At 37.2% G+C, this 27596-nt stretch overlaps 3 protein-coding genes across 4 annotated transcripts; all 3 read left to right on the forward strand.

Annotated features, from left to right (window-relative positions):
- Positions 1-827: 827 nt before the first annotated feature.
- On the forward strand, positions 828-13962 carry LOC119989433 (DNA-directed RNA polymerase V subunit 1-like). Of its 2 annotated transcripts, none has more exons than XM_038834942.1 (18): positions 828-1116; positions 1435-1538; positions 2433-2559; positions 2683-2798; positions 3364-3411; positions 3699-3863; positions 4508-4666; positions 4763-6493; positions 6609-6784; positions 6908-6974; positions 7095-7219; positions 8551-8708; positions 9006-9280; positions 10043-10216; positions 10324-10464; positions 11452-12575; positions 12913-13027; positions 13483-13962. In XM_038834942.1, the coding sequence occupies exons 2-18, from the start codon at positions 1458-1460 to the stop codon at positions 13693-13695; spliced, it is 4995 nt and encodes a 1664-aa protein (XP_038690870.1). In that variant the 5' UTR covers positions 828-1116; positions 1435-1457; the 3' UTR covers positions 13696-13962. The 2 variants fall into 2 exon arrangements, with proteins under 2 accessions (XP_038690870.1, XP_038690871.1); XM_038834943.1 differs by having other exon boundaries at positions 829-1116; positions 11464-12575.
- Positions 13963-14592: 630 nt separating this feature from the next.
- On the forward strand, positions 14593-24301 carry LOC119988911 (beta-galactosidase). The gene is made up of 18 exons (XM_038834160.1): positions 14593-14702; positions 14788-14941; positions 15478-15717; positions 16121-16267; positions 16572-16650; positions 16950-17133; positions 17785-17850; positions 18129-18368; positions 19199-19408; positions 19509-19812; positions 20652-20811; positions 20948-21056; positions 21616-21751; positions 21877-21932; positions 22012-22311; positions 22408-22530; positions 22899-23585; positions 23886-24301. Exons 2-18 carry the CDS (start codon positions 14812-14814, stop codon positions 24054-24056), a joined length of 3342 nt encoding a protein of 1113 aa, XP_038690088.1. The 5' UTR covers positions 14593-14702; positions 14788-14811; the 3' UTR covers positions 24057-24301.
- A 1063-nt stretch (positions 24302-25364) lies between these two features.
- On the forward strand, positions 25365-26875 carry LOC119989474 (protein LATERAL ROOT PRIMORDIUM 1-like). The gene is made up of 2 exons (XM_038835018.1): positions 25365-26383; positions 26717-26875. The coding sequence occupies exons 1-2, from the start codon at positions 25837-25839 to the stop codon at positions 26734-26736; spliced, it is 567 nt and encodes a 188-aa protein (XP_038690946.1). The 5' UTR covers positions 25365-25836; the 3' UTR covers positions 26737-26875.
- Positions 26876-27596: the final 721 nt, after the last annotated feature.

Genomic DNA, 27596 nt, shown 5'->3' on the forward strand with positions numbered 1-27596 from the left:
TTGCTCTCGGGGATATACAAGGTAATACGAGTGTTGGGTAAATCTAAAATGGTTTACAATATGATCAGATGTTGAAGTGGTAAGAGACCAAAAGTTGATGTCGATATGATGAGTAAGTGGATGCCGAGGTTACGAAGAGGTCGAGGACGAGGTTATGAAAGGTCGATGTCGAGGTTACAAGGAAGCCGACGTCGAGGTTATAAGATATACTACCATACCTTATATCCAAATAAGTATGAGTAAAAGCGCTCCCTTCCATAACTTCCCTCACCTAACTATCCATCTCTTAACTCTATTTATCCTTATAGTGTTTGGACATATTCTAAACTATGGTTAATTTCTAACTATGAATGTGGTAGAGTTTTGGAGGTTGAAATGACCACTATGAACATTGGTTTTTTTCCCCTGAGATAATAAAGTTCCAAAATTTGTTATTATGACTTTCTCTAAGAATGATATCAATTTATACCAATGAGAGGTGACTCGGTTGATAATCGATTGGGTTAGATATATGTGTCAAATGTTCGATTCCAATAAAAAACATATTTGTGAATGATATTTCCAAAATATCAATTTATTACCATTTAATAAACACAAAAGACATCCAACAGCTCCAAAAGTGTCACTAATGTCACCATCAAATTTGGGTAGATGGGGTCCTTAATTCCAAGCCGTTAGATTAAACCCATCCAGTGGTTGAAACACACTGGCACTAGAAGGTCGCCAGGACCTCCACCCTTTACGGACTTAAAATAAAAAAACATTTTAATTCTATTTTCTTTTATTTTTACAAAGCAAAAAAAAAAAAAAAAAACTCAAAATTGGTGAAAGACCAAAAATATTTTCTGCATGCAACAGGCCCACTCTCTCTCTTCCGATTCTTGAATCTCTCTCCTTTTTCACTCCGAATCGTTTGGAGAGAGAGAGAGAGCGCTAAAAATCGCTGTCATTTTTGTACGGTCGATCCTCTTTCCTTCAAAAATTGTGTTCGCGCACAACGCTTTCTGACCTTTACTGAAGCCCATTTGGTTAGTCGTCTCTGTATTTGGAGGGTTTAATTTTAGGGTTTTTGGTCACAATCGGCTAGTCAAAGCACGGAGATAGCAAGAATCGCTGGTGATTTTCCCTACTCTGAATCTGCATTTTTGTTTTCTTTGTGTTTGGGTTCTGAGAAAGTGAGGGAAAAGTGGAGCAAATTGTTTTAAAAGTCAGGTTTAATACTGGCCGAGTGTGTTTTTCAGTGCTCGATATTGAACATGCGTTACCAAACAGTAGTTTCTTTTGTTTGTGATTTTCTGTTGAAAATTGGGAGATCTATTTTTTTTGTTCGAAATGGGAAGTTTTTCTTTTGTTCGTGAGTTTCTCAGTTTTTCTGTGCCCTGTTTTATGTTCTTTATCTGGTACCTAACACGTTTTCGTGTGCCTTTGTTGTAGGGTGTGACTATTCTTGTTAGAAAATGGAAGAAAGTACTTCATCTTCTCTTTTGGAAGGGGCGATAACAGGAATCAAATTTGGTTTGGCAACACGGCAGGAAATAGTAAGTGGAGTTCTAGCTTCTGCATTGATGTGTGTATGTTGGAAAAATCAAAGAATTTTGTTGAGATGTGCATGTATGTTTATGCTGTGCTAGTTTCAACAATTTTGTAGTTTAAATGTTTAATTGCCCAAGTAATATTGACTAGGGATTCGCGGTTTTTTGTAGTTTACATTGTTTCTTGGTAAAGCAATTGTTGCTTGAGCCCTTCGAAACCTTCTAAAATAGGATTATAAAGACTGTTTTTGAAGCTGATTCAAATTTTATATGGGGAAATGTTAGACAGCGAGTATTTGGGGTTTGCTAGCAATTGTTGCTCTGTGAGTCTGTGACTCAGTGAAATAGGACTGCTTTTTCCCTTTTCACTCTTTTCTAGGATAGATTCACCTTGTGGTCCACTGAATGTGTTGATCAAATTTTATATAGAACATTTATAAAACATCATTTTCCATAAATAGTCCTCTCATTAAAAAGCTTAGAGGACCTTACGTCTACTCTGGATGTCATCTTTATTGTAGTATCTCTGCACTCTTGACCTCACTTCCATGAGGGGGTCCATATTGTATAACCATGTGATGGCACAGTTTATCTTGTATTTGGCAAATAAGCTGGGATTTTTTCTTTCCAATGCTAAAATGAGCACTCTTTAGAGTCTACTCAAACTTTTCCATGGTCATTGATACTTGCTATAAGTGGATTGTATATTTATTGATTTACGACTTCAACTAGTTTCTCAGTTGCTACTCAATTGCTACTATGCTAATATAACATATGGAACTTAAATTAGGAATTTCAGCAAATCCTCCCAAATGACAACTTTCCAGTAATAGTTTCATTTTCTGATTGTTTAAATATTTTAACTCGTGATTCCTTTACTAATTGTACATTGTTTAATAGTGTACAGCATCAATCAGTGACTGCCCTATCAGCCACTCTAGTCAATTATCGAACCCCTTCCTCGGGTTGCCCCTTGAATTTGGTAAATGTGAGTCTTGTGGCACTTCTGAACCAGGAAAATGTGAAGGTACACAATTTTTTATATTGGACTTGTAATTCACATCATTAATATACAAAAATTAGATAATCATACAATTGCATATATGATTACCTTTGGGAGTTCGTAATTTCTTCGATTTACTTCTTTCAGGTCATTTTGGGTATATCGAATTACCCATACCCATATATCATCCTAGTCATATCAGTGAACTAAAGAAGATGTTGAGCTTGTTGTGCTTGAAGTGCTTAAAGATCAGAAACAATAAGGTACTCACTAATTGGTTATTTCGTCTAGATTCCAGAAATGTCATTATAGTTTTAGATTCATCTTTTAATAGAGATGAAAGTATCTTTTTTATTTTTTTTCTTCAACTTCAGGTGAGGATAGATGGCCCAAGTAAGTTTAACATGGTTTTTCTAAGGTGGAAGAAAGGCAAGTGTTTAATGCCTCACCAGTGTAGGACGTGGCATATGAATATCAAATATTGTAATTGAATAGTATAAAAATGGCAAAAGTAGGTAAAAGAAAAATGGTAAACATAGGTAACCAGAATCTTTTTGAATGATGTACACAATGTTGACCATTGATCATCATATGATAGCATGAATTGCCATAAGACTTTGGGATCTGGAATTGAGCCTAAAAATGCCTAAGAAACTAAGAAAAAGTTTTATTGGAGGTGCAAGGATCTTTGTGAGTGGAAAAGAATTTTATTAAGGCACCTGGTGGTGCAAGGACTAAGCTGCGATGCCCTGTCACTTTATTACAAATATCAGATATGTGGTAGTCTTTGCTTTTGGTGCTTGATCTATATGGTTTTGTTGTTTTCAGATAAAGAGTGATAGCATTAGTGGAAAATTGCTATCTTCATGCTGCGAGGTGGGTAAAAGACTCAATCTGTTCCCTTGCCTTTACATTGTTAAAGTTTTTATTGTACACCATGTAGCTGTCCCTTCTTCCTTTTGTAACTTATTTCTTTCTTTTTTAATCTTCTATTTTCCCCTCTTGAATTGGACATCATGCATGTTTTTAATAGATTTTATAAATCCACAGAACTACTCTTACTTCAAGTTGGTGTCTATACCTGTTATCAGATTTGGAAATTATTGTTGTTGGTGCATCGCAAAATTCAAGGTTGATTATTTTTTTTCCTTTTGTTGTTTTAGGATGCTCCACAAATTTCCATCTGTGAAGTCAAAACGACAGATGGTTCTTATTTGGAACTGAAGTTACCGTCTAAGTCGAGATTAAAGGATGGATTCTGGAATTTCTTGGAGAAATACGGTTTCCGCTATGGTGACAACATCACTCGGGCATTGCTTCCTTGTGAGGTTAGTTTTCAATGTAATTGTGTTTTCGCGTGATCTTTGGTATTAGGGATTTTAGGATTGTCAATTACTGTGATGTTTAACTGCTTTTTATTTGTGAATCATTTTTTTTGTTCCTTGCAATTTAGATGGTCTTCATATTTTGGTAATAGGTCTGTATGGTTTTTTACCGTGTTATTGAGTTAGTCATTATTGAATACAAAACCTATTTGCCATTCTTATCCTCATTTTCTGCTTTATGCTACAACTGTGTGAGATGCATAAGTTTGTGCGTTTCTATGTGTAAGCATTTGCGTATAGCTGTGTTTTTTTTGTTAGTCTAATTAGTTCAATGGTGTTTGCATCGTTCTCAAATACAGTGATGTTTCATTGACTGAATCCATCAGCTAGGGGGTTAGCCATTGCCTTCTGATGATAAAGTTATAGTGTTTTTATTTGATAACAGAACTCAAAGTAGTTATAGCAATGCCTTTATCCAGCTTCTGAGCTTGTAGACTTTATGAAAGCAATCATATCCTACAATAATTTAGATATCAGAGATGCTTTGGCATTGCCCCACTTTTTTATCTCTTCAATGTCGTTTTGGTAATGTTCTTATGAAGAAGTTTATTCTTCAATTTATTTTTCTTTGGGACAACTTGTATTAGGTGATGGAAATTCTTAAAAGAATTCCAGAGGAAAGTCGAAAAAAACTAGTGGCGAAGGAGTTTTTCCCTCAAGAGGGATATGTCATGCAATACTTGCCTGTCCCTCCAAATTGTTTATCTTTGCCAGAGGTGACTGACGGTGCTATAGTGACGGCTTCGGTAAGCCAATTATCAGCTAATCAGCTTGCTTATCAATACAACAATGTATTTATCAGTTGACTTTATTTTGGTTTCTAACTCGGTGGTGCTTTTTAGGATCCATCTATATCAATGCTGAAGAAAGTCTTGAAGCAAGTTGAAATGATAAAAAGTTCGCGGTCTGGTACGCCAAACTTTGCGTCACATGAGGTTGAAGCTCATGATTTGCAATCAGCTGTTAATCAATATCTTCAAGTGCGGGGCACAGTGAAGACATCACGAGATCTGGATACAAGATTTGGGATTAACAAAGAATCGGATAATTCTTCAACCAAGGCCTGGCTGGAAAAAATGAGAACGTTGTTCATTAGAAAGGGTTCTGGGTTTTCCTCCCGTAGTGTGATTACTGGTGATGCATATAAGGGTGTTAATGAGATTGGTATACCATCGGAGATTGCACAGAGGATTACTTTTGAAGAAAGAGTGAATGAGCACAATGTTAAGTACTTGCAAGAGATGGTGGACAATAATTTGTGCCTAACATACAGGGATGGGTCATCCAGTTATTCATTGCGGGAAGGCTCTAAGGGGCACACATTTCTTAGGCCAGGTCAAGTCGTGCATCGGCGGATTATGGATGGTGACTATGTGTTTATTAATAGGCCGCCCACGACTCATAAGCACTCCCTTCTAGCACTCAGAGTTTATGTACATGATGATCACACTGTAAAGATTAACCCTCTCATTTGTGGGCCTCTGAGTGCGGATTTTGATGGAGATTGTGTGCACCTTTTCTATCCCCAGTCTCTTGCTGCAAAAGCTGAAGTTCTGGAGCTTTTTGCGGTGGACAAGCAGTTGCTCAGTTCCCACAATGGCAAGCTTAACTTGCAACTGGCTACAGATGCACTTTTATCGCTTAAATTGATGTTTAAGAAATATGTTTTTGACAAAGCTGCTGCCCAACAACTGGCTATGTTTGTTCCAAATGTCTTGCCACAACCTGCTTTGTTCAAAGGTTATAGTTCTGGGCCTCTTTGGACGGTTATGCAGATTCTGCAATCGGCTATGCCTTCATGTTTCGACTGTTATGGTTTTGATCTCAGCCAGGAGGCTGTGCAACCTTTGTTAAATGAACTCGTGACCTCCATTTTCATTGAGAAGGGTCCAAAGGCTGTCTTGGATTTTTTTGACTCGCTACAGCCCTTGTTGATGGAGGGTTTGCATGCTGAAGGCTTTAGTATTGGTTTGGAAGAATTTGTAATGTCAAGGGAGGCTGTAGGCGTAGAGCAATTGGACTCATCTGTTTGGGGTGATTTAATTGACCTCAAGAGCATTTCAGCAGTCAACAAGGTAGTGCAGCAAATTGGGTTACTTGGTCTTCAGATTTCGGACAAGGGAAAACTTTATTCTAAGACATTGGCGGAGGACATGGCCTCTCTTTTTGAAAGAAAGTGTCATTCTGATGGAGACCAGTCTGCAAAGAATGGGTTTATCAAGAGCTGTTTCTTCCATGGACTAAATCCATTTGAAGAGATGATGCATTCAATTTCAACGAGAGAAGTTATAGTTCGCTCCACCAAAGGATTATCTGAGCCAGGAACCTTATTTAAAAACCTGATGGCTATCCTTCGGGATGTTGTCATCTGTTATGATGGCACTGTAAGAAATGTTTGCAGCAATTCCATTATCCAATTTGAGTATGGGGTGAATCTGGGAACCAAGTCACAGAGTTTATTCCCTGCTGGCGAACCTGTTGGTGTGCTGGCTGCGACTGCAATGTCAAATCCTGCTTACAAGGCTGTTCTTGATTCTACTCCAAGTAGCAATTCCTCATGGGAATTAATGAAGGTAATACTTGTAGAAAATATATTGTAACACTATTTTTCTTAGCCATTTACTTTGCTCCACATAAAGTTCTTTTCGGGAATTTGTCTTTCCAATCTGAAATCTTCGCTTTTCACAGGAAATACTGCTTTGTAAAGTCGGTTTTAAGAATGATGTTATTGACCGGCGCATAATTTTGTACTTAAATGAGTGTCGTTGTGGGAAGAAATACTGCCGAGAAAGAGCAGTTTACTTGGTCAAGAATCATCTGAATAAAGTCAGCCTCAAAGATATTGCTGTTGACTTCTTGATTGAGTAAGTTTTGGATTTCTAGTACTTGGGTCCTCTGACTCTTTTTCCCGTACTTATCATATGTGTATACATGCATCCGTCCATCCCATGCACTTGATAATTTTAATTTTATCTTTTCAACCACAGGAGCCAGCAGATATCTGAAAGTGTTGATGCTGATGCTTTCCTTGTTGGTCATGTTCATCTCAACAAGGTCAGATATTTTCTCTTTTAATGGTTGATTGTTATTTGGGAAGATAGACCGCGTTTGAAGTATTTGGTTGCTTGTTGTAATTTAGTATTGTTCTAAGGAAATGAAGCTTTTATTGAACAGAAGCTGTTAAAAGAGATGAACATTAATATGTCTGAGGTTCTTCAGAAGTGCCAAGATACTGCCAATTTATACCACCGGAAGAAGAAAGTTGGTCAGCTATTTAAAAAGACAGTTCTCACTGTCAGGTTGGTTTGGTCTATAAGATGTTCTTGATTATTATAAATCTCTTTCTATTGACTTTCTTAACGTAGATGTGCCATATGAACGAAAATTGAGGCTTTGTAGTCTTTCTGATCAATAATTTTACCCACTCTTTCTAATATGACACGTGGCACATGGGGAAGTGACATGCCTATCTTTTGAACTGAGAGGTAGTTAAGTATTCCGTTTTGTTATTATAACATTTATTTTTTGGCTTCATGTCTGACTCTGCTGCCAAAACTTCACAGCAGAGTCCTCCGTCCCTTTTCAGTTCTGGTGGACCATCAATGGTGAATGTTGGTGCCAATTAACAATTTTGTTGGTTGTGTTTTTAATCTTTAATGGTCTTCACCTATGATCAGTAGCTATCATTGGATATCAGCGGTGGTTGTTGGTGAATTGCTGGACAGGTCAATGATAATCGTTCTTAGGCTAATCTCTTAAAATAAACTCTTTGTTCATAATTCATATAAGACTAAGCTGTTGTTTTGTCCTTTCTTTAAGATTTTTTTCTTGACCCTGAAATCATTTGAACATGTGTTTTCTTGTCTACATCAACCACTCAAAAGATGTTGTAAGCATTTTCCTTTTAAGTTATTTTTCTTTTAGGAATTGGAGCCTGAATCTGATTTCCTGTATAGTATCCTTGAAACCATAGAGCTTGAATATGTATATTTTAGTTTGAGCTAAACTTTTTCTGTATTTAAAAGCTCAATATACCAGTATATCCGCTGACGCCCCATTGATTGTTAGCGTGACTGCATTCTGGAAAAAAAATTAAATATAAAATGTAAGGCAAGCTGCCTATTAATGTAACACTAAGTTCTTGCAAAAGGATGTTGAGAGATCCGATATAAACTGGGTCCGTTGTTATATACGCTCTTGATGTTGCTTTAATGGTTATAACTATCTGTTTGTTTATTTGTTCTCACTTTCATTTAAGGTCAATGTAGTTTTACTTTCACTAGTAACTCGGCAGATATAGTAATTCATGATGTTTTTCAATTGGCTAATGAGGTTTTGCTTGGGGCTCTTTTGTTCATTTTCTATGATGCTCATACTTGTGGCACTTTATGCGACATATAGATAGACTCTAGATTTCAGAAAGCTAGGGGAAGAGGTGATGATTTAGACTAATGGAGAGTGTCGATGGTTTTAGAGGATTCTGAAGAATTTTTATCAAGGATTTATGCAGCTGACCCAAATATTTGATCAAATTTTTTTTTTTTTTTCCTTATATAGTCATCTCTCTCTCTCTCTGGTTTGAAAGTGCAAAAGTTTCTTCTATACTTTACTTTTGCTTCCTATATGGCAGTGAATCATGCTCTTGCCAGCAATGCCTCAAAGATAAGTTCTCTGGTACATCATGTTTGATGTTCTTCTTGCAAGCTTTAGGGGACATCCCTTTGGAGAAAACATCGTACTTCCTTGCTGATATCATTTACCCGGTTCTGTTGGAAACAGTTATCAAAGGTATTTTTATGACTACAACTTTTCCTTTCCTGAATTTATTTTCTGTCGGTGTTTGTTGCTCAGAATGTTGTTATTATTGCTTTAACCATAACTCTATCCTATAAAACATATATTATTCTGTTCCATTCTCTTCTTTTAAGCATTTCCCATGGGCTGTCTTTGTTTTATCTGTAATTGACTTAGCTCTCAGGTATTAGGTCCTTACTCACTTGTCTCTCTTGTGAAGCATAAGGCATGCCTTATTGTATTAGTTAGAAGTGATGTTTGCTGAGTGATAAACGCTCTCTTTATGGACAGGCGACCCTCGGATTTGCTCCGCAAATATAGTTTGGGTCAGTCCAGAAACAACAACTTGGATAAGAAATTCTGCTAGGACACGACGGGGTGAATTAGCGGTGGATATTGTTCTTGAGAAATCCGTTGTTAAGCAAAGTGGTGATGCTTGGAGGATACTCATGGATTCATGTCTCCCTGTTCTTCATTTAATTGACACCACTCGCTCAGTCCCATATGCAATAAAGCAAGTACAAGAATTGCTTGGGGTTTCATGTGCATTTGATCAAGCAGTTCAGGTATGCCATAATTTTTTTTTCTTTTCCACATGAACAACCATATCTTCTCTCTCTCTCTTGCCGTCTTATATGGGGACATGAGACACATGCTTGTATATTCAGAAATTGGACTTTTGATCTATAATTTTCATTGGCTAATGTTGAGGGTTATCATATATTTGCTCTTCTATACAGTACCTCAGAAGCTTGCTTGTGTCTGTATTCGTTTCCACCATTTCTTCTCTAGTACCACCTTTTCATACCTCTTTCCCCAGAGCTCAATCTTAAGACTGGGATCCGTTTGGCTGGTTTTCTGTGTTTCTTTGTCTTGTCATCCATTTTCTGTAGTGTACGTAGGATAAAATAATCAATGCTTTTTTAACTTGAGAAATTTTGTATTATATGGAATCTCCATGAAAGAACTGATGCTCCATTTGGTTCTGTTTTATGCTTAGTAACATCTGTTGTGGGGCCCCACCATTGTTGATTGGTGTATTCAATTCCACTTTTGTACTTGTTTCCTTGGGCTGCACTATCTTTTCTGCTTAAAAAAACTGTTTGAAAAGCTGCTGTTAAAAGCAGGGAATCCTTTTTAGTGAATAAAAGCTGTTAAAAGATCTTTATACATGACAGAATTGAAAGTAAGACATTTGTGGGATTTTGTATCGAACTTTCAGTCTCATAAAGCAATAGAGAGGATCCAGACCCTTATATTCTACCATTAATTTAGAAACTTTTTACTTCTAAAACAAAAATGGCCTAAGTTGTTTCTTTAATTTGCAGCGCCTTTCCACATCTGTGACAATGGTAGCCAAAGGTGTTCTCAAAGAGCATCTAATCCTCTTAGCAAACAGCATGACTTGTGCAGGAAATTTGGTTGGCTTCAATTCTGGTGGTTATAAGGCACTTTCGCGCTCCTTGAAGTTCCAAGCACCATTTACTGATGCTACACTGTTTGTAAGTAATAGAACTTTATACGATTTGTCGTGAGATCCGTTTTAAAGCGCTTCTATGTTGTTCAACTGCCTTCACTTCCAAGTAATATGTCCATGTATTTCTTGCAGACACCAAAAAATTGCTTTGAGAGAGCTGCTGAGAAGTGCCATGTCGATTCCCTAAAAAGCATTGTTGCATCTTGTTCTTGGGGTAAACATGTGGCAGTTGGTACAGGATCTCGATTTGATATCCTCTGGAACACAAGAAAGGTACTTGTTGCAAGTTAAGAGTTGCAGAAGACTCTTAATAGGATAGTCCCATAATTAAGGTTATACAGCAGATATGTAGTGACTTGAAGGGGACTATTACCATTTTCTAGTGATAAGCAGACTATTACCAGAATTACTTGCAATTTTTAATCACTATTTAGGAAAATTATGAAATTTATTTTTTTTCTTCAAATTATACACTATTGCTAAATCAAGGCTTTTGGATTCTATCTTGTATGATATATCATCTTGTGTTGAGGCAACAAGGAAATATTTAGAAAGACCTATATATGGGTGATCGAAAAAATGTTATATGCACTCAAAAATCTCGCCTGAGTTTGTTAGTTTGTAAACTAATAAATAAGCAAAACCTTACATTATGTAAGACCGGTTGGGAAAAGAGTTGGGTAATAGACAGTCCACCAAATTGAAGGATTTTGTTCTTTCTTAAGATTTTATTAATTATGGTAGGAAGTTTTATGAGGTATGTTGTTAGATTAGTATTGACTTTATTTGTATGAGTTCTCTAGCATTTTAGTTATTTTTCTAAACACGTGTTATGTAGTGTTGTGAATACATGATCACGATTCATTGATAAATGAGCTTCGGAGATACTTCAGGAAAGTAGTGAAGGTAGAATGGAAACCTGAAGAAGTAGATATGTAATTGGCAGAGCAAGTAGGAGAGGAGATAAATGTGGAACCTCAAGCTTTTGTAGTGTCTTCTAAAGATGTGGCATAGGAGGATACTTCGTTAAGATGCTGTTAGATAAGGGTAGAATAATCTTCAGACCATAGAATTTAAATCATGAACGCAAGAACTAGGTTTTGGAAGGTGATGTAAAGTGTTACCTCTTGTAACATAGAAATGAGGAATCAGTTGTCTTGAGAGTTTATGATATTATTTCTGTTAAATTTGTTATCGAGAAGCTCTTATAATTCTTGTCCTGCCATATATGTTTTCTTTGATATATCATTTTGAAATCAGTGTCTTTTCCAGGACGAAGCGAACCAAAAAGATGTCATTGATGTTTATGACTTCCTTCACATGTTGAGAGGCGCCATAAATGGAGATGAGTTAATTAATTCATGTCTAGGTGAAGAAATTGATGATCTGATGGGGGATGAAGCTGCTGATTGGAGCCTTTCTCCAGAGCATAATTCTGGTAACGATAAACCCTCTTTTGAGGACATGACTGAACAAGAATTAAGTGATAATGATAAAGGAGGACCGTGGGGTAGTGGATCCGGTGCTTGGGAATCTAAGGCTGTGAGCAAAACTGATATAGCTGGTTGGGGGAACGAAGCAGCTCATGATTCTTCTACAAGTGACTCGATCAGTTGGGAAAAGGGGGGAGCCAAAAAACCAATGGACCCTCCTGAACAAGAATTGGGTGATGCTGACAAAGCAGAACCTTGGGGTGGTAGATCTAGGGCCTGGGAATCAAAGAGTATGCCTAAAACTGATGAGTCCAGTGACTGGACCAGTTGGGGAGGAAAGGAAGTTGAAAAACAAAATGAAGATCTCCCTGAACAAGAATTAGGTTATACCAACAAAGCAGAGCCATTGGTCAGTGGATCTGGAGCCTGGGAATCTATGAGTATGCATAAAGCTGATGAAGCCGGTGACTGGAACAGTTGGGGACAAAAGGGAGCTGAAAAACAAAAGGACGCCCCCCCTGAAGAAGAATTAGGCAATACTGACAACGTAGAGCAGTGGGGTCATGGATCTGGTGCCTGGGAATCTACAAGTGCGCGCAGAAGTGATGAAGCCAGTTGGGGGAATGAAGAAGGTCATGATTCTGCTTCAGGAAAAACTGAAGACTGGGGTGCCAGAATTGTGATTGATGGTGAATGTAGAAAATCATCTGCCTGGGATGAGGTGGTAAATCAGGATCAGTCAACATCTCTTTGGAATTCAGATGGTAGTAACTGGAAAAACAAGAGCCGGCCACTGAAATCTGACAGGATTATGAAAGACAATCCAGGCATTAGTGGATTATTTACTGCTACGAGACAACGGCTTGATATGTTCACTTCTGATGAGGAAAAAATCCTTTCAGATATTGAGCCACTTATGCAGTCAATCAGAAGAATAATTCACCAATCTGGGTAAAGCTCTTTGATGCTCATACATACTTCCACGCTTTGGTTGGCTTATACTACGGAACCGTAGAATATGTCCAAATTGATGAAAATATTCTCATATTAATATGCTACATGAGAGCTTTAAATCTTTTTTACATAATATTTTTGTTCTGTTTGGGAAAAAAAGTCTTTTGTTGATAATCGATTATAACTGAGGGTTGCATGTGGGCGATTGTTCAATTTTGTTTCCATTTTTATAGCGATATTTTTCTGCTTATGGTATGTTGTCTGCACTATCCCATTTCATGTATTCCGCAGTTTCCCGTTCATAGATTTGTGAATGACAAATACTCTTTTAAAGGTACAATGACGGCGATCCACTTTCAGCTGATGATCAGTCCTATGTACTTAAAAATGTGTTCGAGTACCACCCAGATAAAGCTGTGAAGATGGGCACTGGCATTGATTTTCTCATGGTAAGCTTCACCACTCCTTTTTGGCTTGTAAAATTGTATTTGACATTACACTTTGTCTCTCATGATATATAAGAATTGATAAACCTTTTAGTTGGGGATCATGTAAGAAATAATACTTCCTCCTTCACAAAGTTTATTGCTTCTAGTACAAATGTTTATCTGTGCTAATGGCAGTATTTAACATGATGAAACTTGTATAGGATAACCCGCACACAAAGTGATACTGCCTATGCGACGATATCATCCAGTCCTACTCTTATCTATAGATTTATTGACCACTTTTGTCTTGCAATTAGTTGACAAATTTTCCCATGCTTTGAGATCAAATATTATAATTTGAAAAATCAATGCCTATTTATAGCAGCTGATGTGTATAAAATACTCTTGCTTGCGTATGTAATTGTGTGGCTGCAATACAAATTTCTAGCCATTTACATCTCAGTTTACTATGACAGGTCAGCAAGCACATCAGTTTCCAGGAGAGCAGGTGCTTTTACATCGTCTCCACTGATGGTAACAAGCAGGACTTTTCCTATCGTAAATCTCTTGACAATTTTATAAGGGGGAAGTATCCTGACTTGGCCGAAGAATTCATTGCTAAGTATTTCAGAAAACCTCATGGTGGAGGGAACAGAGAGCGGAATGTTCAGAAGGAAACTGGAAACTAGAGTAGGTTTCTTGGACAGATTTATTTAGGCACATACTTTCCTATCATTGGATATGTATATAAAGCAGATGTCAGTATACTCCTGTTGTGTAATTGATTATACTTGAGGGTGCTGAACTGCTCCTTTTTCCTGCCAATAGCAGTTCTTATTTATCCATAGAAATCTAACTGTCAGTCTACAACTAGATGAAGTATTTAACAATCAGTCTAATGATATTCATTGTTTGAAGTGAAGAATAGTGAGTGGTGTGGATGAAGGTTGAGGATATGTAGTTATCATTCCTTCTATCAAATGCTTGTCCTCATTTATATACAAATGTTGAGGTAGTTTTACAGAGTGGGAAAAACTGCAGGTGTAGTGAAATTGAACTTGAAGATTACAGAGTATGAAGGTTCTACTTGCTTGGCTTGATTGCCATTTTTGTGCTTCTCATTTACGTTTTATTTTCAGAGGACAGAATGTCTATGCTGACGAGTGAAAGTATTGAACTTCATTTCTGTACCTATTCTGTAACTTGTGGTTTTGGACCTTCTGAGTCCTCTAATGCCTTGTTGATGTTCAAGACCTCCCCATTGACTACTTGTGCCAAAAATAGTTAAGGGTAATCATTGATTAAATAACACCTTTGTGGTTTGAGTCATTTTTAGGTACAAAGGTAATCAACAATTTAACGGAAAAAATCAACAAATTAAAGGATATGATTCCATATCTAATTGAAAAGGATTTTGCTAGAAAGCCACTATCAAAATCCCCTAAATTAGATAGATAAGGTTAATCCACTAAATTAGATAGATCAGGTTAATTGGTAAATGCTTGATACCATATAATTATTATTGGCTAGCTATATGAATAAAGTCCTATAAATAATCTTGATATGATAAAATAGAAAATAAATTTATTTGAAGTTTGGACCGTTGTGGGGCCCACTCGAGCGCTCTACATATCCACTCCGAGCTGATCAATCTTTCGCATCGGCTCAGACTTGGGTATTTGACTTCACTCCACTGGTAAGCTCAGGCTATTGCTTTCATGATTTCTTCGTTACGCGTATTGAATTGAGATTGATATGGAGAAAATTTTGGTAAATTGTAGGGATAGGAGGTACAGGATTAGGGGATGGCGTCGTTGGCAGCCCAACTTGTTTTGCCTTCAGAGAATGGTTACAGGGCATGGGAGGATCAGTCTTTCATCAAATGGAAGAAGAGAGATTCTCATGTTACGTTACGGTGCCATGAATCTGTTGAAGGTCGGATTTACTATCGTTTCTCTCTTCTCTTCTGGTATTCGAGTTGATTGGTTGTACAATTTCGACCAATAATTCAATCTGAACTGGGACTCGTATGTCGAGTTGCGGTTTTTGATTTTTTTTTTACTGTTGATTGGGATTTCTTTGTGAATCTGTGAGTTGGCTTCCATTCCGCCTGTTTTTGCTTGGCTTGTGGGATGAACAGAATGGAGTGCGGTTTTGAGCAATTCCAGGTTCTATTTTGGATTATGTGGGTGAATAATATACAACATGTATCAATATGTTAAATAAACAAGCTCTTTTGAATGTTGATTACTTGGGCAAACAAACTGTTACTTATTGGAAATGACCTTTCTGATGTTGCCTTCAATTTTTAGATTAAAGTAAAATAAACCCACAATATTATGACTTCTCTCAAGAATTTATGGTGAAATTTGCTCGAGCCAAAGCTTTAGCGACAGATATATTACTTTGATCCTCCTTGAAGGTTCAGATGTGCTTTATGGAAATATGAAATCCTGTTGGTGTATTTATAGGATCTCTTAAATTCTGGTATGAGCGCACCAAAGTTGATGTTTCAGTCTCGAACTCTGCTGTTTGGAATGATGACGCTATTCTTGGATCTCTAGATAGTGCTGCTTTCTGGGTCAAGGGCCTGCCTTTTGTTAAGTCTTTGTCTGGCTATTGGAAATTCTTCTTGGCTCCCAGTCCTTCCTCTGTTCCTGAGAATTTCTACAATGTTGCATTTCAAGATTCTGAGTGGGATAAATTGTCAGGTGACTGAATCTGTACCTATATTTTAATTACCATCTTCTTGGTTTAGCATGTAGATAAAACTTGCATTGTTGTGATCCTTAGATACACATCCTCAGTGTGCATGAATTGTGAATTGGAACTAGAGGGCTTGTAAACCTGATTCCTAATTGTGGCATTTCACATCCATGCTCTTTTCAGAAGGTCCACAAAGACCATGTCAGACAATTTTTACCATTATAGGATTTTTCTCTTATCTGAGGAAATTTTTTGTGGCATTTTTTCGTCATCATTGATTATAAAACAATAGATTTAACTAAGTCTCTATTTTCCATCGTTTATTCTAAATTATAATTTTTCCTTGCATTCACAACTTCTCTCAGTATGACATGTTCTCATAATTTTAATAGCTTCCTTTTGGAACAGTTCCCTCCAATTGGCAGATGCACGGATTTGATCGTCCTATCTATACGAATGTTGTATATCCATTTCCACTTGATCCTCCAAATGTTCCTGCAAATAATCCTACTGGCTGCTACAGGACATACTTCAACATTCCTAAAGCATGGCAAGGTATGACCTTTCCTATGTTGTCTTTTATTGACATTGGTGTTTTGTTATGACTATCATTTTGCTTCTTCTTTTTCAACCATTTCTTTCTGGCAATCTTTACGCATTGAAGAAAGTATAGAGAGCATGTGTTGTCTATACAAACATTTGAGTATATAATTGTCAATGGTGAAATTACTATAGTGTGTGTTATTATTGTGTTTCTGTAAAGTTGAAGAGCTGAATTTTTTCAAATGTTTATATGTAGCAAAGAAGTCTTTACTTAGTATGCAGTAGATTTATGTGGTTGATTGGTTTGTATTGACAGGTCGTAGGATTTTCCTGCACTTTGAAGCTGTTGATTCTGCCTTTTTTGCATGGATAAATGGGGTCCCTGTTGGATATAGGTATGCAATGTTTACTTGGATCTATATTTTGGAATTATGGTAATAATCAGGTGATGCTGACTTTCTTTGATGCATCACCATTCTGATAACATTAATGTAGTATTCCTGTTACACAGTATTAGTTTTACTGCATTGTTTAGCATCTTATGCAGCTATTTTTAACACATTCATGTAAAACATGGCGAAGTCAGCTTGAGTTCGCTTATACTATAGTTTTGGTCTCCTCTAATAAATGTTTCGTTTTTTTGACAAAGTCTCCATTATATCCATTAACAGAACATTTTATATTGCTTGGTCAGTCAGGATAGTAGACTACCAGCTGAGTTTGAAATCTCTGATTACTGTTACCCATGCGATTCCAAGAAGGAAAATGTTTTGGCAGTTCAAGTTTTCAGATGGAGTGATGGATCTTACCTCGAAGATCAAGATCATTGGTGGTTATCAGGGATTCATCGCGATGTGCATCTTTTAGCCAAGCCTCAGGTTTGTGACTTTACATCCATGTCAACTGTGGCTGTTTTTTTTTATATATATAGTAATTAGACTAAATCAATGAGCAGTAGTTTGTATACAAAAAGTGGTATGATATACATATAATTGGTATGTTTGGTACAATACAAGATTATGCCAAATAATAAATTAGTGTGTTTTTTTTTTCTCTCGATATTAGAGTTGATAACATTGCACATTATTTTGATAATTTTTTAAACAGAGGGATAATGTAGCCATTTATAGAGTATTCCCATTCTCTTCCTATGCTTGTTCCCGCGTACCAAACACCTGCAGCCGTCACTCTTATTTTTGTCCCAGGCCATACCAAACATAAACATCACATTACATTCCCTTTGTTGCAGTATGCATTATGAAGTTGGACCAGTGTGTACATTTTTCTGTCCCTATTATGCAATTTTTCAACAAAAAACACATCTAATCCTCTACAGGCGAACATGTGGCCCAATGGTAGAGTTGCAGGGTTGCAACCTAAAGGTCACATGTTCAATTCCTGGAAACAACCTCTCCACAAAACTGATTGGGCTTTCTGTTGTTACTTTTTTGTGATTTCATTGACATTGCCAATCCTGTACCGTCTGATGGGTCCCTGTGTAATTAATGGATAAAATATTTGAGTTGCAGGTATTTATTGAGGACTATTTTTTCAAGTCAAACCTTGCTGAGAATTTCTCTGTGGCAGATATTGAGGTACCTCTATTATCTAAGACATCTTGCATTTCTGGAGTGCTTAATATTCAAATTGATTGCTTGAGTTCAGGATGTTATTGTATCATTCTAAATGAAAACTTTTGAATTGTATAATGCTACTATCTGTTTCCATTTTTCTTGCTTCTGAGTGTATGAGAAGTTGTTAGTTCTTGTTTATCTGACAAGATTAGTCAGATTTGTGTAAGTCTTTAACTTTTGGAGGTTATAATTTTCTCAGTACTATTGCAATACCTCTGTTTGATGCTCGTCTTATTTAGGTTGAAGTAAAAATAAATATCTCACGAGAAACTTCTGGGGACGATCTGCTTGCCAGTTTGAGCATAGAAGCTGAATTGTATGACAGTGGGAGCTGGCATGCACGTGATGGACATGTTGATCTACTTTCATCTAATGTGGCTAAGATGACGCTAAATTCGTCTGCCAGAACTATTCATGGATTTCCTGGATATGTGCTTGCTGGAAAACTTGAGATGCCCAGGCTCTGGTCTGCAGAGCAAGTAAATAAGCTCTACTCATTCAAATTTCTTGTTGCATTTGTATTTGTTTTAGATGCAACTAGGTTCCGAAGTTTTCACTTTTGGCAATATGTCTCTACTTTTCCTTCATCAACTTTAAGGCTCCACCTCTAGAAGAAGTAAGTAAGACTGCATTAACAGTGATTATTTTGAAGGAAAAATCTTTATGAACTGGTAGGCTTAATAGATATTTATTTTGCTGATCATAATGCTAAACTATGATGGGCAATTGTTGGTGTGCAGTTGTGCCAGTCACATCAGTCGTCAGAAGTGACATGTAACCCTATGAGTCTATGACAATCTAACTTTAATTGCTTAAGATAGCCTGACCAATAACCAGTTTTCTTTTACTTCCTTTGTTCCATATTTTTGGAGGTGTAACAAGATTGATCTTTCTATGTTACTCTATATTCTATAGTAATAATGTTGTCAGTCTCTTAAAATCTAGGTAGAAGAATGTATATTTTGAAGAAGAAATACTGATTTTTTACCTGAAAACTTTAATTTTAACCCCATGCTAAACTACAAGAGGGAAGTTGATGGTTAACTGAAAAGGTCTTCATGTTAGAATGAGCCTGTATCGTCATCATCATCATCATTTAGGCTTTGATTTCATAATGTCCGGTTCAGCTACATGAATCCATAAAGAAAATTATGATGAAGTCCACTAAGTGGTTTTTAGTGGATGTAATTTCCTGAAAATCATTCTGTTTCTAATTAAGTTCGAATTCATTGTTCGCTTTACACCTTGTTTATTTGATACAATCTATTGCCTATTGAATTATTACATTTTTGTTTATATATATTCACAGCCAAGTCTGTACATCCTGGTTATCATCCTTCGAGATGCAAAATCAGGCCACATAGTTGACTGTGAATCATGCCTTGTTGGCATCAGACAAGTTTCGAAATCCCTGAAACAGCTGCTTGTTAATGGGCATCCAATTATGATCAGAGGAGTAAACAGGCATGAGCACCACCCAAGGGTGGGGAAGACAAACATGGAGTCCTGTATGGTTAAGGTGAAGCATCCTTTATCCTTGGTTATCTCTGCATACCTTAGGTGTTTTTTTTTTTTTTTTTGATGTTGTTTTGAGATATTCATTGTTCGCCTTGCTTCAGGATTTAGTATTAATGAAGCAAAACAATATTAATGCTGTGAGAAACAGCCATTACCCTCAGCATCCTCGATGGTACGAATTGTGTGATCTGTTTGGCATGTACATGATAGATGAAGCCAATATTGAGACACATGGCTTTTGTCTTTCTGGGAGTGTTAAGCATCCTTCTTCAGAATCAAGTTGGGCTGCTGCAATGATGGATCGTGTGATAGGCATGGTAGAGAGGGACAAGAATCATGCATGTATCATTTCTTGGTCCTTAGGAAATGAGTCGGACTACGGGCCTAATCATTCTGCTTTAGCTGGTAAAGATTTTGCATAAAATTTTCAATCTGCTTGGTGCATTTAGAAGTAACTCCGTCATATTTTAGGCGCTTCATTGGTGATATGCATGCCAATTTTTTGAAAACCAGCTATCTTATTCAAGGAAACGTCTGGCAGTAGAGTAGTTTGTGAACTAGTGTTACTTGATTTTTCTCCATCAACGTCTTTATCTTCATCAAAGCCTTGCTATCAAATATTTGCATCCGGCTTCATGAATTCTTGGTCAAAAGTAGTAGGGGTCCAAGTGGATTCTCTCGTGGTGATTTTATATTTTTCCTCATCAGAACAAAGTGGATTCTATTTCTTCACTCAATCCTGTTTGTAATTCTCGATTTTTCTCCATTAGTACAAAGTGGATTCTATTTTTTTGGCTCAATCTTGTTTGACGCCACACTCTCTGCCAATCCTTTGGCATCCACGATATCTTTCATCATTGCCATGCATATATTTTCTGCCTCCCTCTTTTCCTCTGGACATCTAGCATCCGTGCACTGTACATGTCCATACGATGTTAGATAATTTTGCTTACGTTCAGGAGAAAATCAATTCATTTATGAACCTGGAAATATGAACTAGTATGCACCTTTTCTTGGGCCCAACTTTGATAAATCATAATCAATTATCAACCCTTTCTTTTCTTTTCCATTTATGCTAGATTTTTATTTTGTTGGATTATATGCAATCATGAAAAATGTTCTCCGACTTAGGATAGCTTTCAAAAATTTTGGAATTATTGTCAAACTCTCAAATTTCCTCGAAACATCCCACTCCCTAGACTTTCATGTTCTTCCAATTACTTATCATTTTACCTTCTTTCCAGGTTGGATCCGAGGAAAAGACCCCTCGCGTCTATTACACTATGAAGGAGGTGGAGCTAGAACAACATCCACTGATATTGTATGCCCCATGTATATGCGTGTTTGGGACATAGTGAAAATAGCAAAAGATCCGACTGAAACTCGCCCTCTGATTTTGTGCGAGTAAGTTATTTTCTCTCTTTTTTTCAATACCATGACTTATGCTTCTTTGATGATGATGAATGCCACAACATTCTTTGTTCTTCTTTCTTGCCATGCCATGTTGTTTACTTCTTGAGTTCTGCTAAAAAATTGGCAGGTATTCACATTCAATGGGGAATAGCAATGGAAATATACATGAATATTGGGAAGCAATTGATAACACATTTGGACTCCAAGGGGGCTTTATCTGGGAATGGGTTGACCAGGTTGAGTATCCTATAAGTCCAATGTAGTATTGTGTATCTTTTATATTACTGCTATCTCATACTTATAGAACATAGAATCAATGAAATGATTGCTTTAGTGATGGGGAAAGAAAGCAGTGGATCCATACTTCCTACTGCAAAGAAGCATAGAAGAGAAACGCTAATATCTGGAAGAAAATATTGCATGTAGCATGTTTAACACCCAGAGTATAATCTAAGATTAAGCAACTGAAGTTAGGATCTTTGCAATTTTCCCACATGACTAATAGTGAACTTAGGGAATTCAATTTTGGGTGCATGAGCTTTTTCTGGAAGTTAAGATGAAGAGAGAATGCTTATTGGGAACTCAACCTTTTCTACTGATCTCATGTCCAAGGTGAAAGTAGGAAAATAGAGTGTTATTTTATGGATTATCATTGAGATTAATTGAAACCCTGTCTATTAAAGTAATGGAAATGTTATGTGCTCTTGTTTCATGCCTTTCTCTCATCCTTCCTAATAGTTTATATTCCCCATTTGTTTAAGAAAAATTAATAAAGAACCTCCATATTTCTTATAGGGTTTATTGAAGGACAGTGGAGATGGTAGTAAACATTGGGCATACGGAGGTGATTTTGGTGATGAGCCAAATGATTTAAACTTCTGTCTCAATGGCCTTGTATGGCCAAACCGAAGTCCTCATCCTGCATTACATGGTAACTGCATTATATATGTAGACTTCTAGTATAAATATACACGTGTGCTTGGAGTTACTTTTAAGACGAAATGCCCCTTATTCCGTGGTTTGTACAGAACTAACAGTTTTCAATTGTATCTTCAGAAGTTAAGTATGTCTATCAACCAATCAAGGCTTCATTAAGGGGAAACACACTTGAGGTACTCACCTGCTTGTCTCAGATTTTTCTTTTTCTTTCGTAGAATCTCAATTTTACACTTGTGAAATTCAATTTTGTAGATATCCAACACTCACTTTTTTCAAACAACGGAAGGGTTGGAGTTTAGCTGGATTGCTCATGGTGATGGATGTATTCTTGGATCTGGAAAGCTTGCTCTTCCTCTGATTAAACCCCAAAGTAAATATGAAATTGAATGGGAATCAAGTCCGTGGAGTTCTCTGTGGGATTCATCTTCTGCAGAAGAACTTTTCCTGACGATAACTGTGAAGCACTTGCACTCTACACGCTGGGTTAAAAATGGTCATGTCATTTCGTCTACACAAGTCAAGCTTCCAGCCAAAAGAGAGATTGTACCTCATGTAGTTGGTCTTCTTTATGCTTAAGTTGTTTTTATAAATTGGCTCTTATGCTTTTCTGTGATGATAGTTTATTTTCTTAATAATCGTGACTTCCAGGTCATCAAAACTCCAGATGCTGTTATTTTTGCTGAAACTTTAGGTGATAGAATCAGAGTCAGCCAGAAAAACTTTTGGGAGCTAAACTTGAATGTTCAAACAGGAGCTATTGAAAGCTGGAAGGTAATCTATACTTGTGAATTGAAATTTTAGCCAGTGCTTGTGATTTATTGAAATCAAAGAGGTTTTCTGTTAGACATGCTTTACCTTTTCGAATGAAGGAAATGGTAATTGAAAGCCTGTATTGGAGCAAGTAAGCCCATGTATATTGGATCATACCTTTAAATTTTTCAACAATGATTACCTTGGCTTCCGAATTCCGATAGAGCCTATTGATAATTGGTTACTTCTAAATAGCACGTCTGGGATTTTCTTTTCATCTCTTTTTTTTTTTTTTTTCCTAGCCGAGGCGCTTTCATACAAAGTGGTAATTCTACATTTTTTTCTGTTTAAGCATTGATGCATTGAAGCTGTGTAATTCATAATGGTAGGTTGAAGGAGTTACTGTGATGAACAAAGGTGTATTCCCATGTTTCTGGCGTGCACCTACAGATAATGACAAAGGGGGAGAGACAAACAGTTACTACTCCAGGTGGAAAGCTGCACATATTGATAGCCTCAAGTTTCTTACCGAAAGCTGTTCCATTCAGAACATGACGGACAATGTGAAAATTGAGGTAATTTACCTAGGTGTCCCAAATGGTGAGGATGCTTCTCTCTCTGCACCTGGGAAAACAAATGCTTTATTCACGATTAATATGAATTACACAATATATGGTTCCGGGGATGTTATTATTGAATGTGATGTAAAGCCAAGTTTGGATCTCCCACCTTTGCCACGAGTGGGAGTTGAATTTCACTTGGAAGAATCAATGAACCGAATCCAGTGGTATGGAAGAGGACCATTTGAATGTTATCCTGATAGAAAAGCTGCTGCCCATGTTGGGGTCTATGAGAAAAAGGTCGAGGATATGCATGTTCCTTACGTTGTCCCTGGAGAATGTTCTGGACGGGCAGATATTCGGTGGGTTACATTTCAAAACGAGGATGGGGTTGGAATTTATGCTGCAACATATGGCAGCTCCTCTCCCTTGCAATTAAATGCTAGTTACTATGCCACAGGAGAGCTCGACAGAGCAACACATAATGAAAAGCTCGTCAAAGGAAATGACATTGAGGTAATTATTTCCTTTCTTTCCCGAAACACTGCAGATAGCTGCTAATCCGCTCACTTTAATTTACACCCTGTATTTTTATAGAATTAGATGCCTATGCTCCTCAATGCCCTCCTCTAGTAAGGTGTTTTGAGTTTCAGATTGAGAAAGTTTTATTAATCTATCACATTCATTTACCGACTTATAGTTGCTGCTTGTATAGTTGCTCAACCTTTTTTCTGATTGTTCTTTTGCCCTATTCAGTATCATATTTTGTGAAGCCCCATGAAGATTACCTCCTTATGTTGTTGAGTGCTCTTGTAGGTACATCTTGACCACAAACACATGGGTCTAGGGGGAGATGATAGCTGGTCGCCATGTGTTCACGACGAGTATCTAGTTCCTGCTGTTCCGTACTCATTTTCTATCAGGCTGTGTCCAATGACAGAAGCAACCTCTGGCCTTCAGATCTATAAATCCCAACGTCAATACTAATTATATCCTCTGGAGAGGGGGCCATATAAAGAGGTCTTCTGTTTTAAGGTCATGTATTTATATATATACAACCATGATATGCCTTCCTGCCTGTTTCTTTTCCCACTACTTTACTTTGTTGATCTCAAAATAATGGCAAGGCATCTTCATGTAATTACAGCTGTGAAAATGTCGAACCTAAACTAGTAGTATTTAAGCTAAACGTTCATCAGTTATTCTAAGGGTTCAAAAGACATATTGCTTCATATCCTCTTCCTGTTTTTCTTGTCTTTGGTGTTCTGGAGATGAAGACTGGAGAAGACCAGAGAATATGGCCTCGCTTGCTTAGTATCTAAGGGCCTTTCATATTCATCTTCGCAAGTTTGCCTTCACGAGAGCGCCCAACCTTCCACTGCTCCTCAACGGTGTGATTAATCTCCTACCCTATGTAAAGAGAGATGAATCTATTCTTAAACCCTAAACTCTAAAGCATACTTGATTTACGGTGGGATTGCACTCAACTTGAGATTCTACAATTTATAGCCAAAGAAAATTTACCTGCCCATGAGAGCTTTCATATTCCCAGACCGGCCCAACCCACAAACCTCACTGGGCACCTATGGGTGATGCAGGGCCAGGCCGGCCCACTTTAAATCTCTATCCAACAATTTATTTATTTTTAAATGTAGAGTATCAGCTTTATTTATAGGGATGCTTGGGTTAGGGCTATAGGTGTATAGATTAGGGTTAGGGCATAGACTTTTAAGACTACACTTAACTCTAACCTTGACTCATAGGCATAGAGGGCTCACAATCCTTTGCGATAAACATTTGGTCGCTCGTTTATGCTCTTAGTTTCATTTTGATCGTTGAATTTTTTGTTCTTGACTTTATCTTTTTAACTTTTGAAACTTTTTAACTTTTGAAAGATATTTATTTTGTCTTTCAAATAAGAGAATAACTAAAAAACTCTAATTTGACATATCAAAATAATTTTATTTGTCAAACTTTGATAACGTAAACGATATTATTCATAAACTATACAATAAAACAATTTAAAGATTTTAAAGAGTTGGGTTTAGGGATTTTATGAGATAATATGTGTAAAATTTAAACTAAATGAGATGACGGATGTAAAAATTACATCAACTCAAATATCACATATGATTTTTTTGATGTCATAATCATTTGAGAGACGAACAACGAGATATCTTTGAATAATTAATGGACTGTTTTAAAAAAAATGTAAAAACAAAAATAAAATCAAAAGTATAATTGAGACACCAAATATATATTTTTGTCTTTTCCTTTTGGATAGCCCAGTTTAGTGGTGTCCAACAAAAACACTCCAGGGTTATCAAAAGAACCCAAAATTGGCAGTCCCCCCAGTGACACCCCCTCTGTTCTCCGAGTGGCACTAGGAGTAGGCAGACTGATATCTCTCCTCATTTTAATATTTTATAGGATGCCACTGCCAACCAGTACTTTCCACTGTGAGTGGCTAATAATAAGCGAGTCTGAGTGTAGCAAATCCTCTTCATCTCTGTCCGAGTATAATTGTAAATCCAGTCCCGGATAACATTTGCTTGCATACACTTTTGAGTTCGGTTTTCTGTACAGATCAATCAGTATATTAATCATTGTATCACCATCTGCAACTGTGGCCGATCCCACCGTCCCTCCCCACCTACAGTCACCACCCAACACCAGAACATGGCCGCCTCAACAACCAGCTGCCGCTATCACCCACCACCACTCAACACCCATTCACCCTGTTTTCCCACCTGATCACCAAATCGGTATGCTTGGTCTCCACAACATCCTCCTCATAGCTTCTTCTCAACAGACCCAAAACCCACACACCATTTCCTCAGATCACCACCACAACAACCACCCACCTAATTTGAGCAATAAAGATTGCAACTTTAATGGTTCAATCAATCCTTGGAGTCTAAAGAAGTGTCAAGAATTGAGTATTGCTAGGAAAGATGTCGGCTTGAGTGTGGGAGATGAGAGTAGTGTGTCTTTGGGGACGTGTACGGACTGTGGGAATAAGTCCAAGAAGGAGTGTAAGTATAGGAGGTCTAGGACTTGTTGCAAGAGCCGAGGGTATGATTGTTCCACTCACGTGAAGAGCACATGGGTGCCGGCGTCTAGGCGCCGGGAGAGGCACCAGGTCAGTGGTGGCGGCCGAGGGTCTTCTGGGTCTTCTTCAGGTGGTGTTAAAAGGCCAAGAATTGTGTCATCGCCGCAGAATGTGACTACAACTACTACTTCCAATAGCTTATCGTCTAATGCTGCTGCTGCTCCGGCTTCTTTGTGCTTTGACACTGGGTCTAGTCACCAAGGTATTGTCTTTCTATATTTTTGTGTTTGATGTTTGAAGTTCTAGATAGTGACACTGAGTGAATAATATTGCTTAGATTTGTTGATTTCCATTTGAACCTTGCATGCTAAATTGAGGATCTCTCTCTTCTTCTTTTTTGTTCTGTTTGATATATCACGTTCCGTTTGACGAAATGAAGTAATCAAACTGATTTTCGTTTTTGAGTTATGGATGATTGTTCAAGTCATCCTTTCCATCTTTGAACAATCTGGGTGAAAAGGAGTAGGTTTATGATAAATCTGATGAATTCATTTGACTTGGGTTCTCCTTGACTACAGATCCACGCTTTAAACAGTCCCTTCCTGGGAAAGTTAAAGCCCCAGCTGTCTTCAGGTGCATTAGAGTGAGTGCCATTAGTGATGAGGAAGCTGAAGTTCTCTACCAGGCTACGGTGAATATTTGTGGCCATGTTTTCAAAGGATTTCTCTATAATCAAGGGGTTGATGAGAAAAAGGTTTATTCATGTATCTCAAAGGTGCATTTGGAGAGTAGTACAATTGAAAGGGAATTTTCTGTACCAATTGTTGAGCCATCGAATGCTTATGCGGCTTCTGGCAACTGGACATTGTAATTGTTTGAAACTACAGGTATGATACCCAATTGTTCTGATTTTGTTGAGGTCCAATGACAGTTAATGGTAAATTACCTTGGAGATTATGAGCTACTCCAATCCCAATGTGAGACTTACTTCAAATTTGTGAAGAATTTTTTGGATGTCAATATTGAACATCATGGGCCATATTCATGCTACATCATTGAGCATTACCACTACATTTTAACTATCTTCTTTGGTTTCATTTATTTAAGACTTGTTTTAAACCTGATAATAATACTGAAGGGACCATTGCCACATTAATGGCCTACTATTGTCCTCTTTGTTTGTCTCCATGCTTTGTCTCAATGGACAAATTGTAAGATACCAATATTTAGTTTTTTACCCATTTAAAATGAAGCACAGGATTCTTTACTAACATGGAAGTTTCTCAATTGAGATGTCACTATCAGTTTAGGTGAAAAGACAAAAACATTGGATTGCCTAATTCCTCAAGTACATTATTATTCAATTTGTTTTCTGTATAGGAAGGCACAATCAGTTCATTACGTGTTTGCCTTTTCTACTAATCAAACAAAGGGGGCATTTTGGTCATGAATAAGCATTTTAAATTGTTATTTAT

The sequence above is a fragment of the Tripterygium wilfordii genome, chromosome 21 (genome assembly GCF_013401445.1).
Source record: "Tripterygium wilfordii isolate XIE 37 chromosome 21, ASM1340144v1, whole genome shotgun sequence".
NCBI classification, from domain to species: Eukaryota; Viridiplantae; Streptophyta; class Magnoliopsida; order Celastrales; family Celastraceae; genus Tripterygium; species Tripterygium wilfordii.

Excerpts from the sequence above, each read along its gene's own strand:
- LOC119989433 (XM_038834942.1), top strand. The coding sequence starts at position 1,458 with ATGGAAGAAAGTACTTCATCTTCTCTTTTGGAAGGGGCGATAACAGGA. Across the intron at positions 7,220-8,550 it reads AAGACAGTTCTCACTGTCAG|TGAATCATGCTCTTGCCAGC; the intron begins GTTGGTTTGGTC and ends CCTATATGGCAG. Across the intron at positions 10,465-11,451 it reads TCCTCTGGAACACAAGAAAG|TGTCTTTTCCAGGACGAAGC; the intron begins GTACTTGTTGCA and ends TTTTGAAATCAG.
- LOC119988911 (XM_038834160.1), top strand. The coding sequence starts at position 14,812 with ATGGCGTCGTTGGCAGCCCAACTTGTTTTGCCTTCAGAGAATGGTTAC. Across the intron at positions 19,409-19,508 it reads TGGAGTCCTGTATGGTTAAG|GATTTAGTATTAATGAAGCA; the intron begins GTGAAGCATCCT and ends GCCTTGCTTCAG. Across the intron at positions 20,812-20,947 it reads CGCCCTCTGATTTTGTGCGA|GTATTCACATTCAATGGGGA; the intron begins GTAAGTTATTTT and ends AAAAATTGGCAG.
- LOC119989474 (XM_038835018.1), top strand. The coding sequence starts at position 25,837 with ATGCTTGGTCTCCACAACATCCTCCTCATAGCTTCTTCTCAACAGACC. Across the intron at positions 26,384-26,716 it reads CACTGGGTCTAGTCACCAAG|TCCCTTCCTGGGAAAGTTAA; the intron begins GTATTGTCTTTC and ends CGCTTTAAACAG.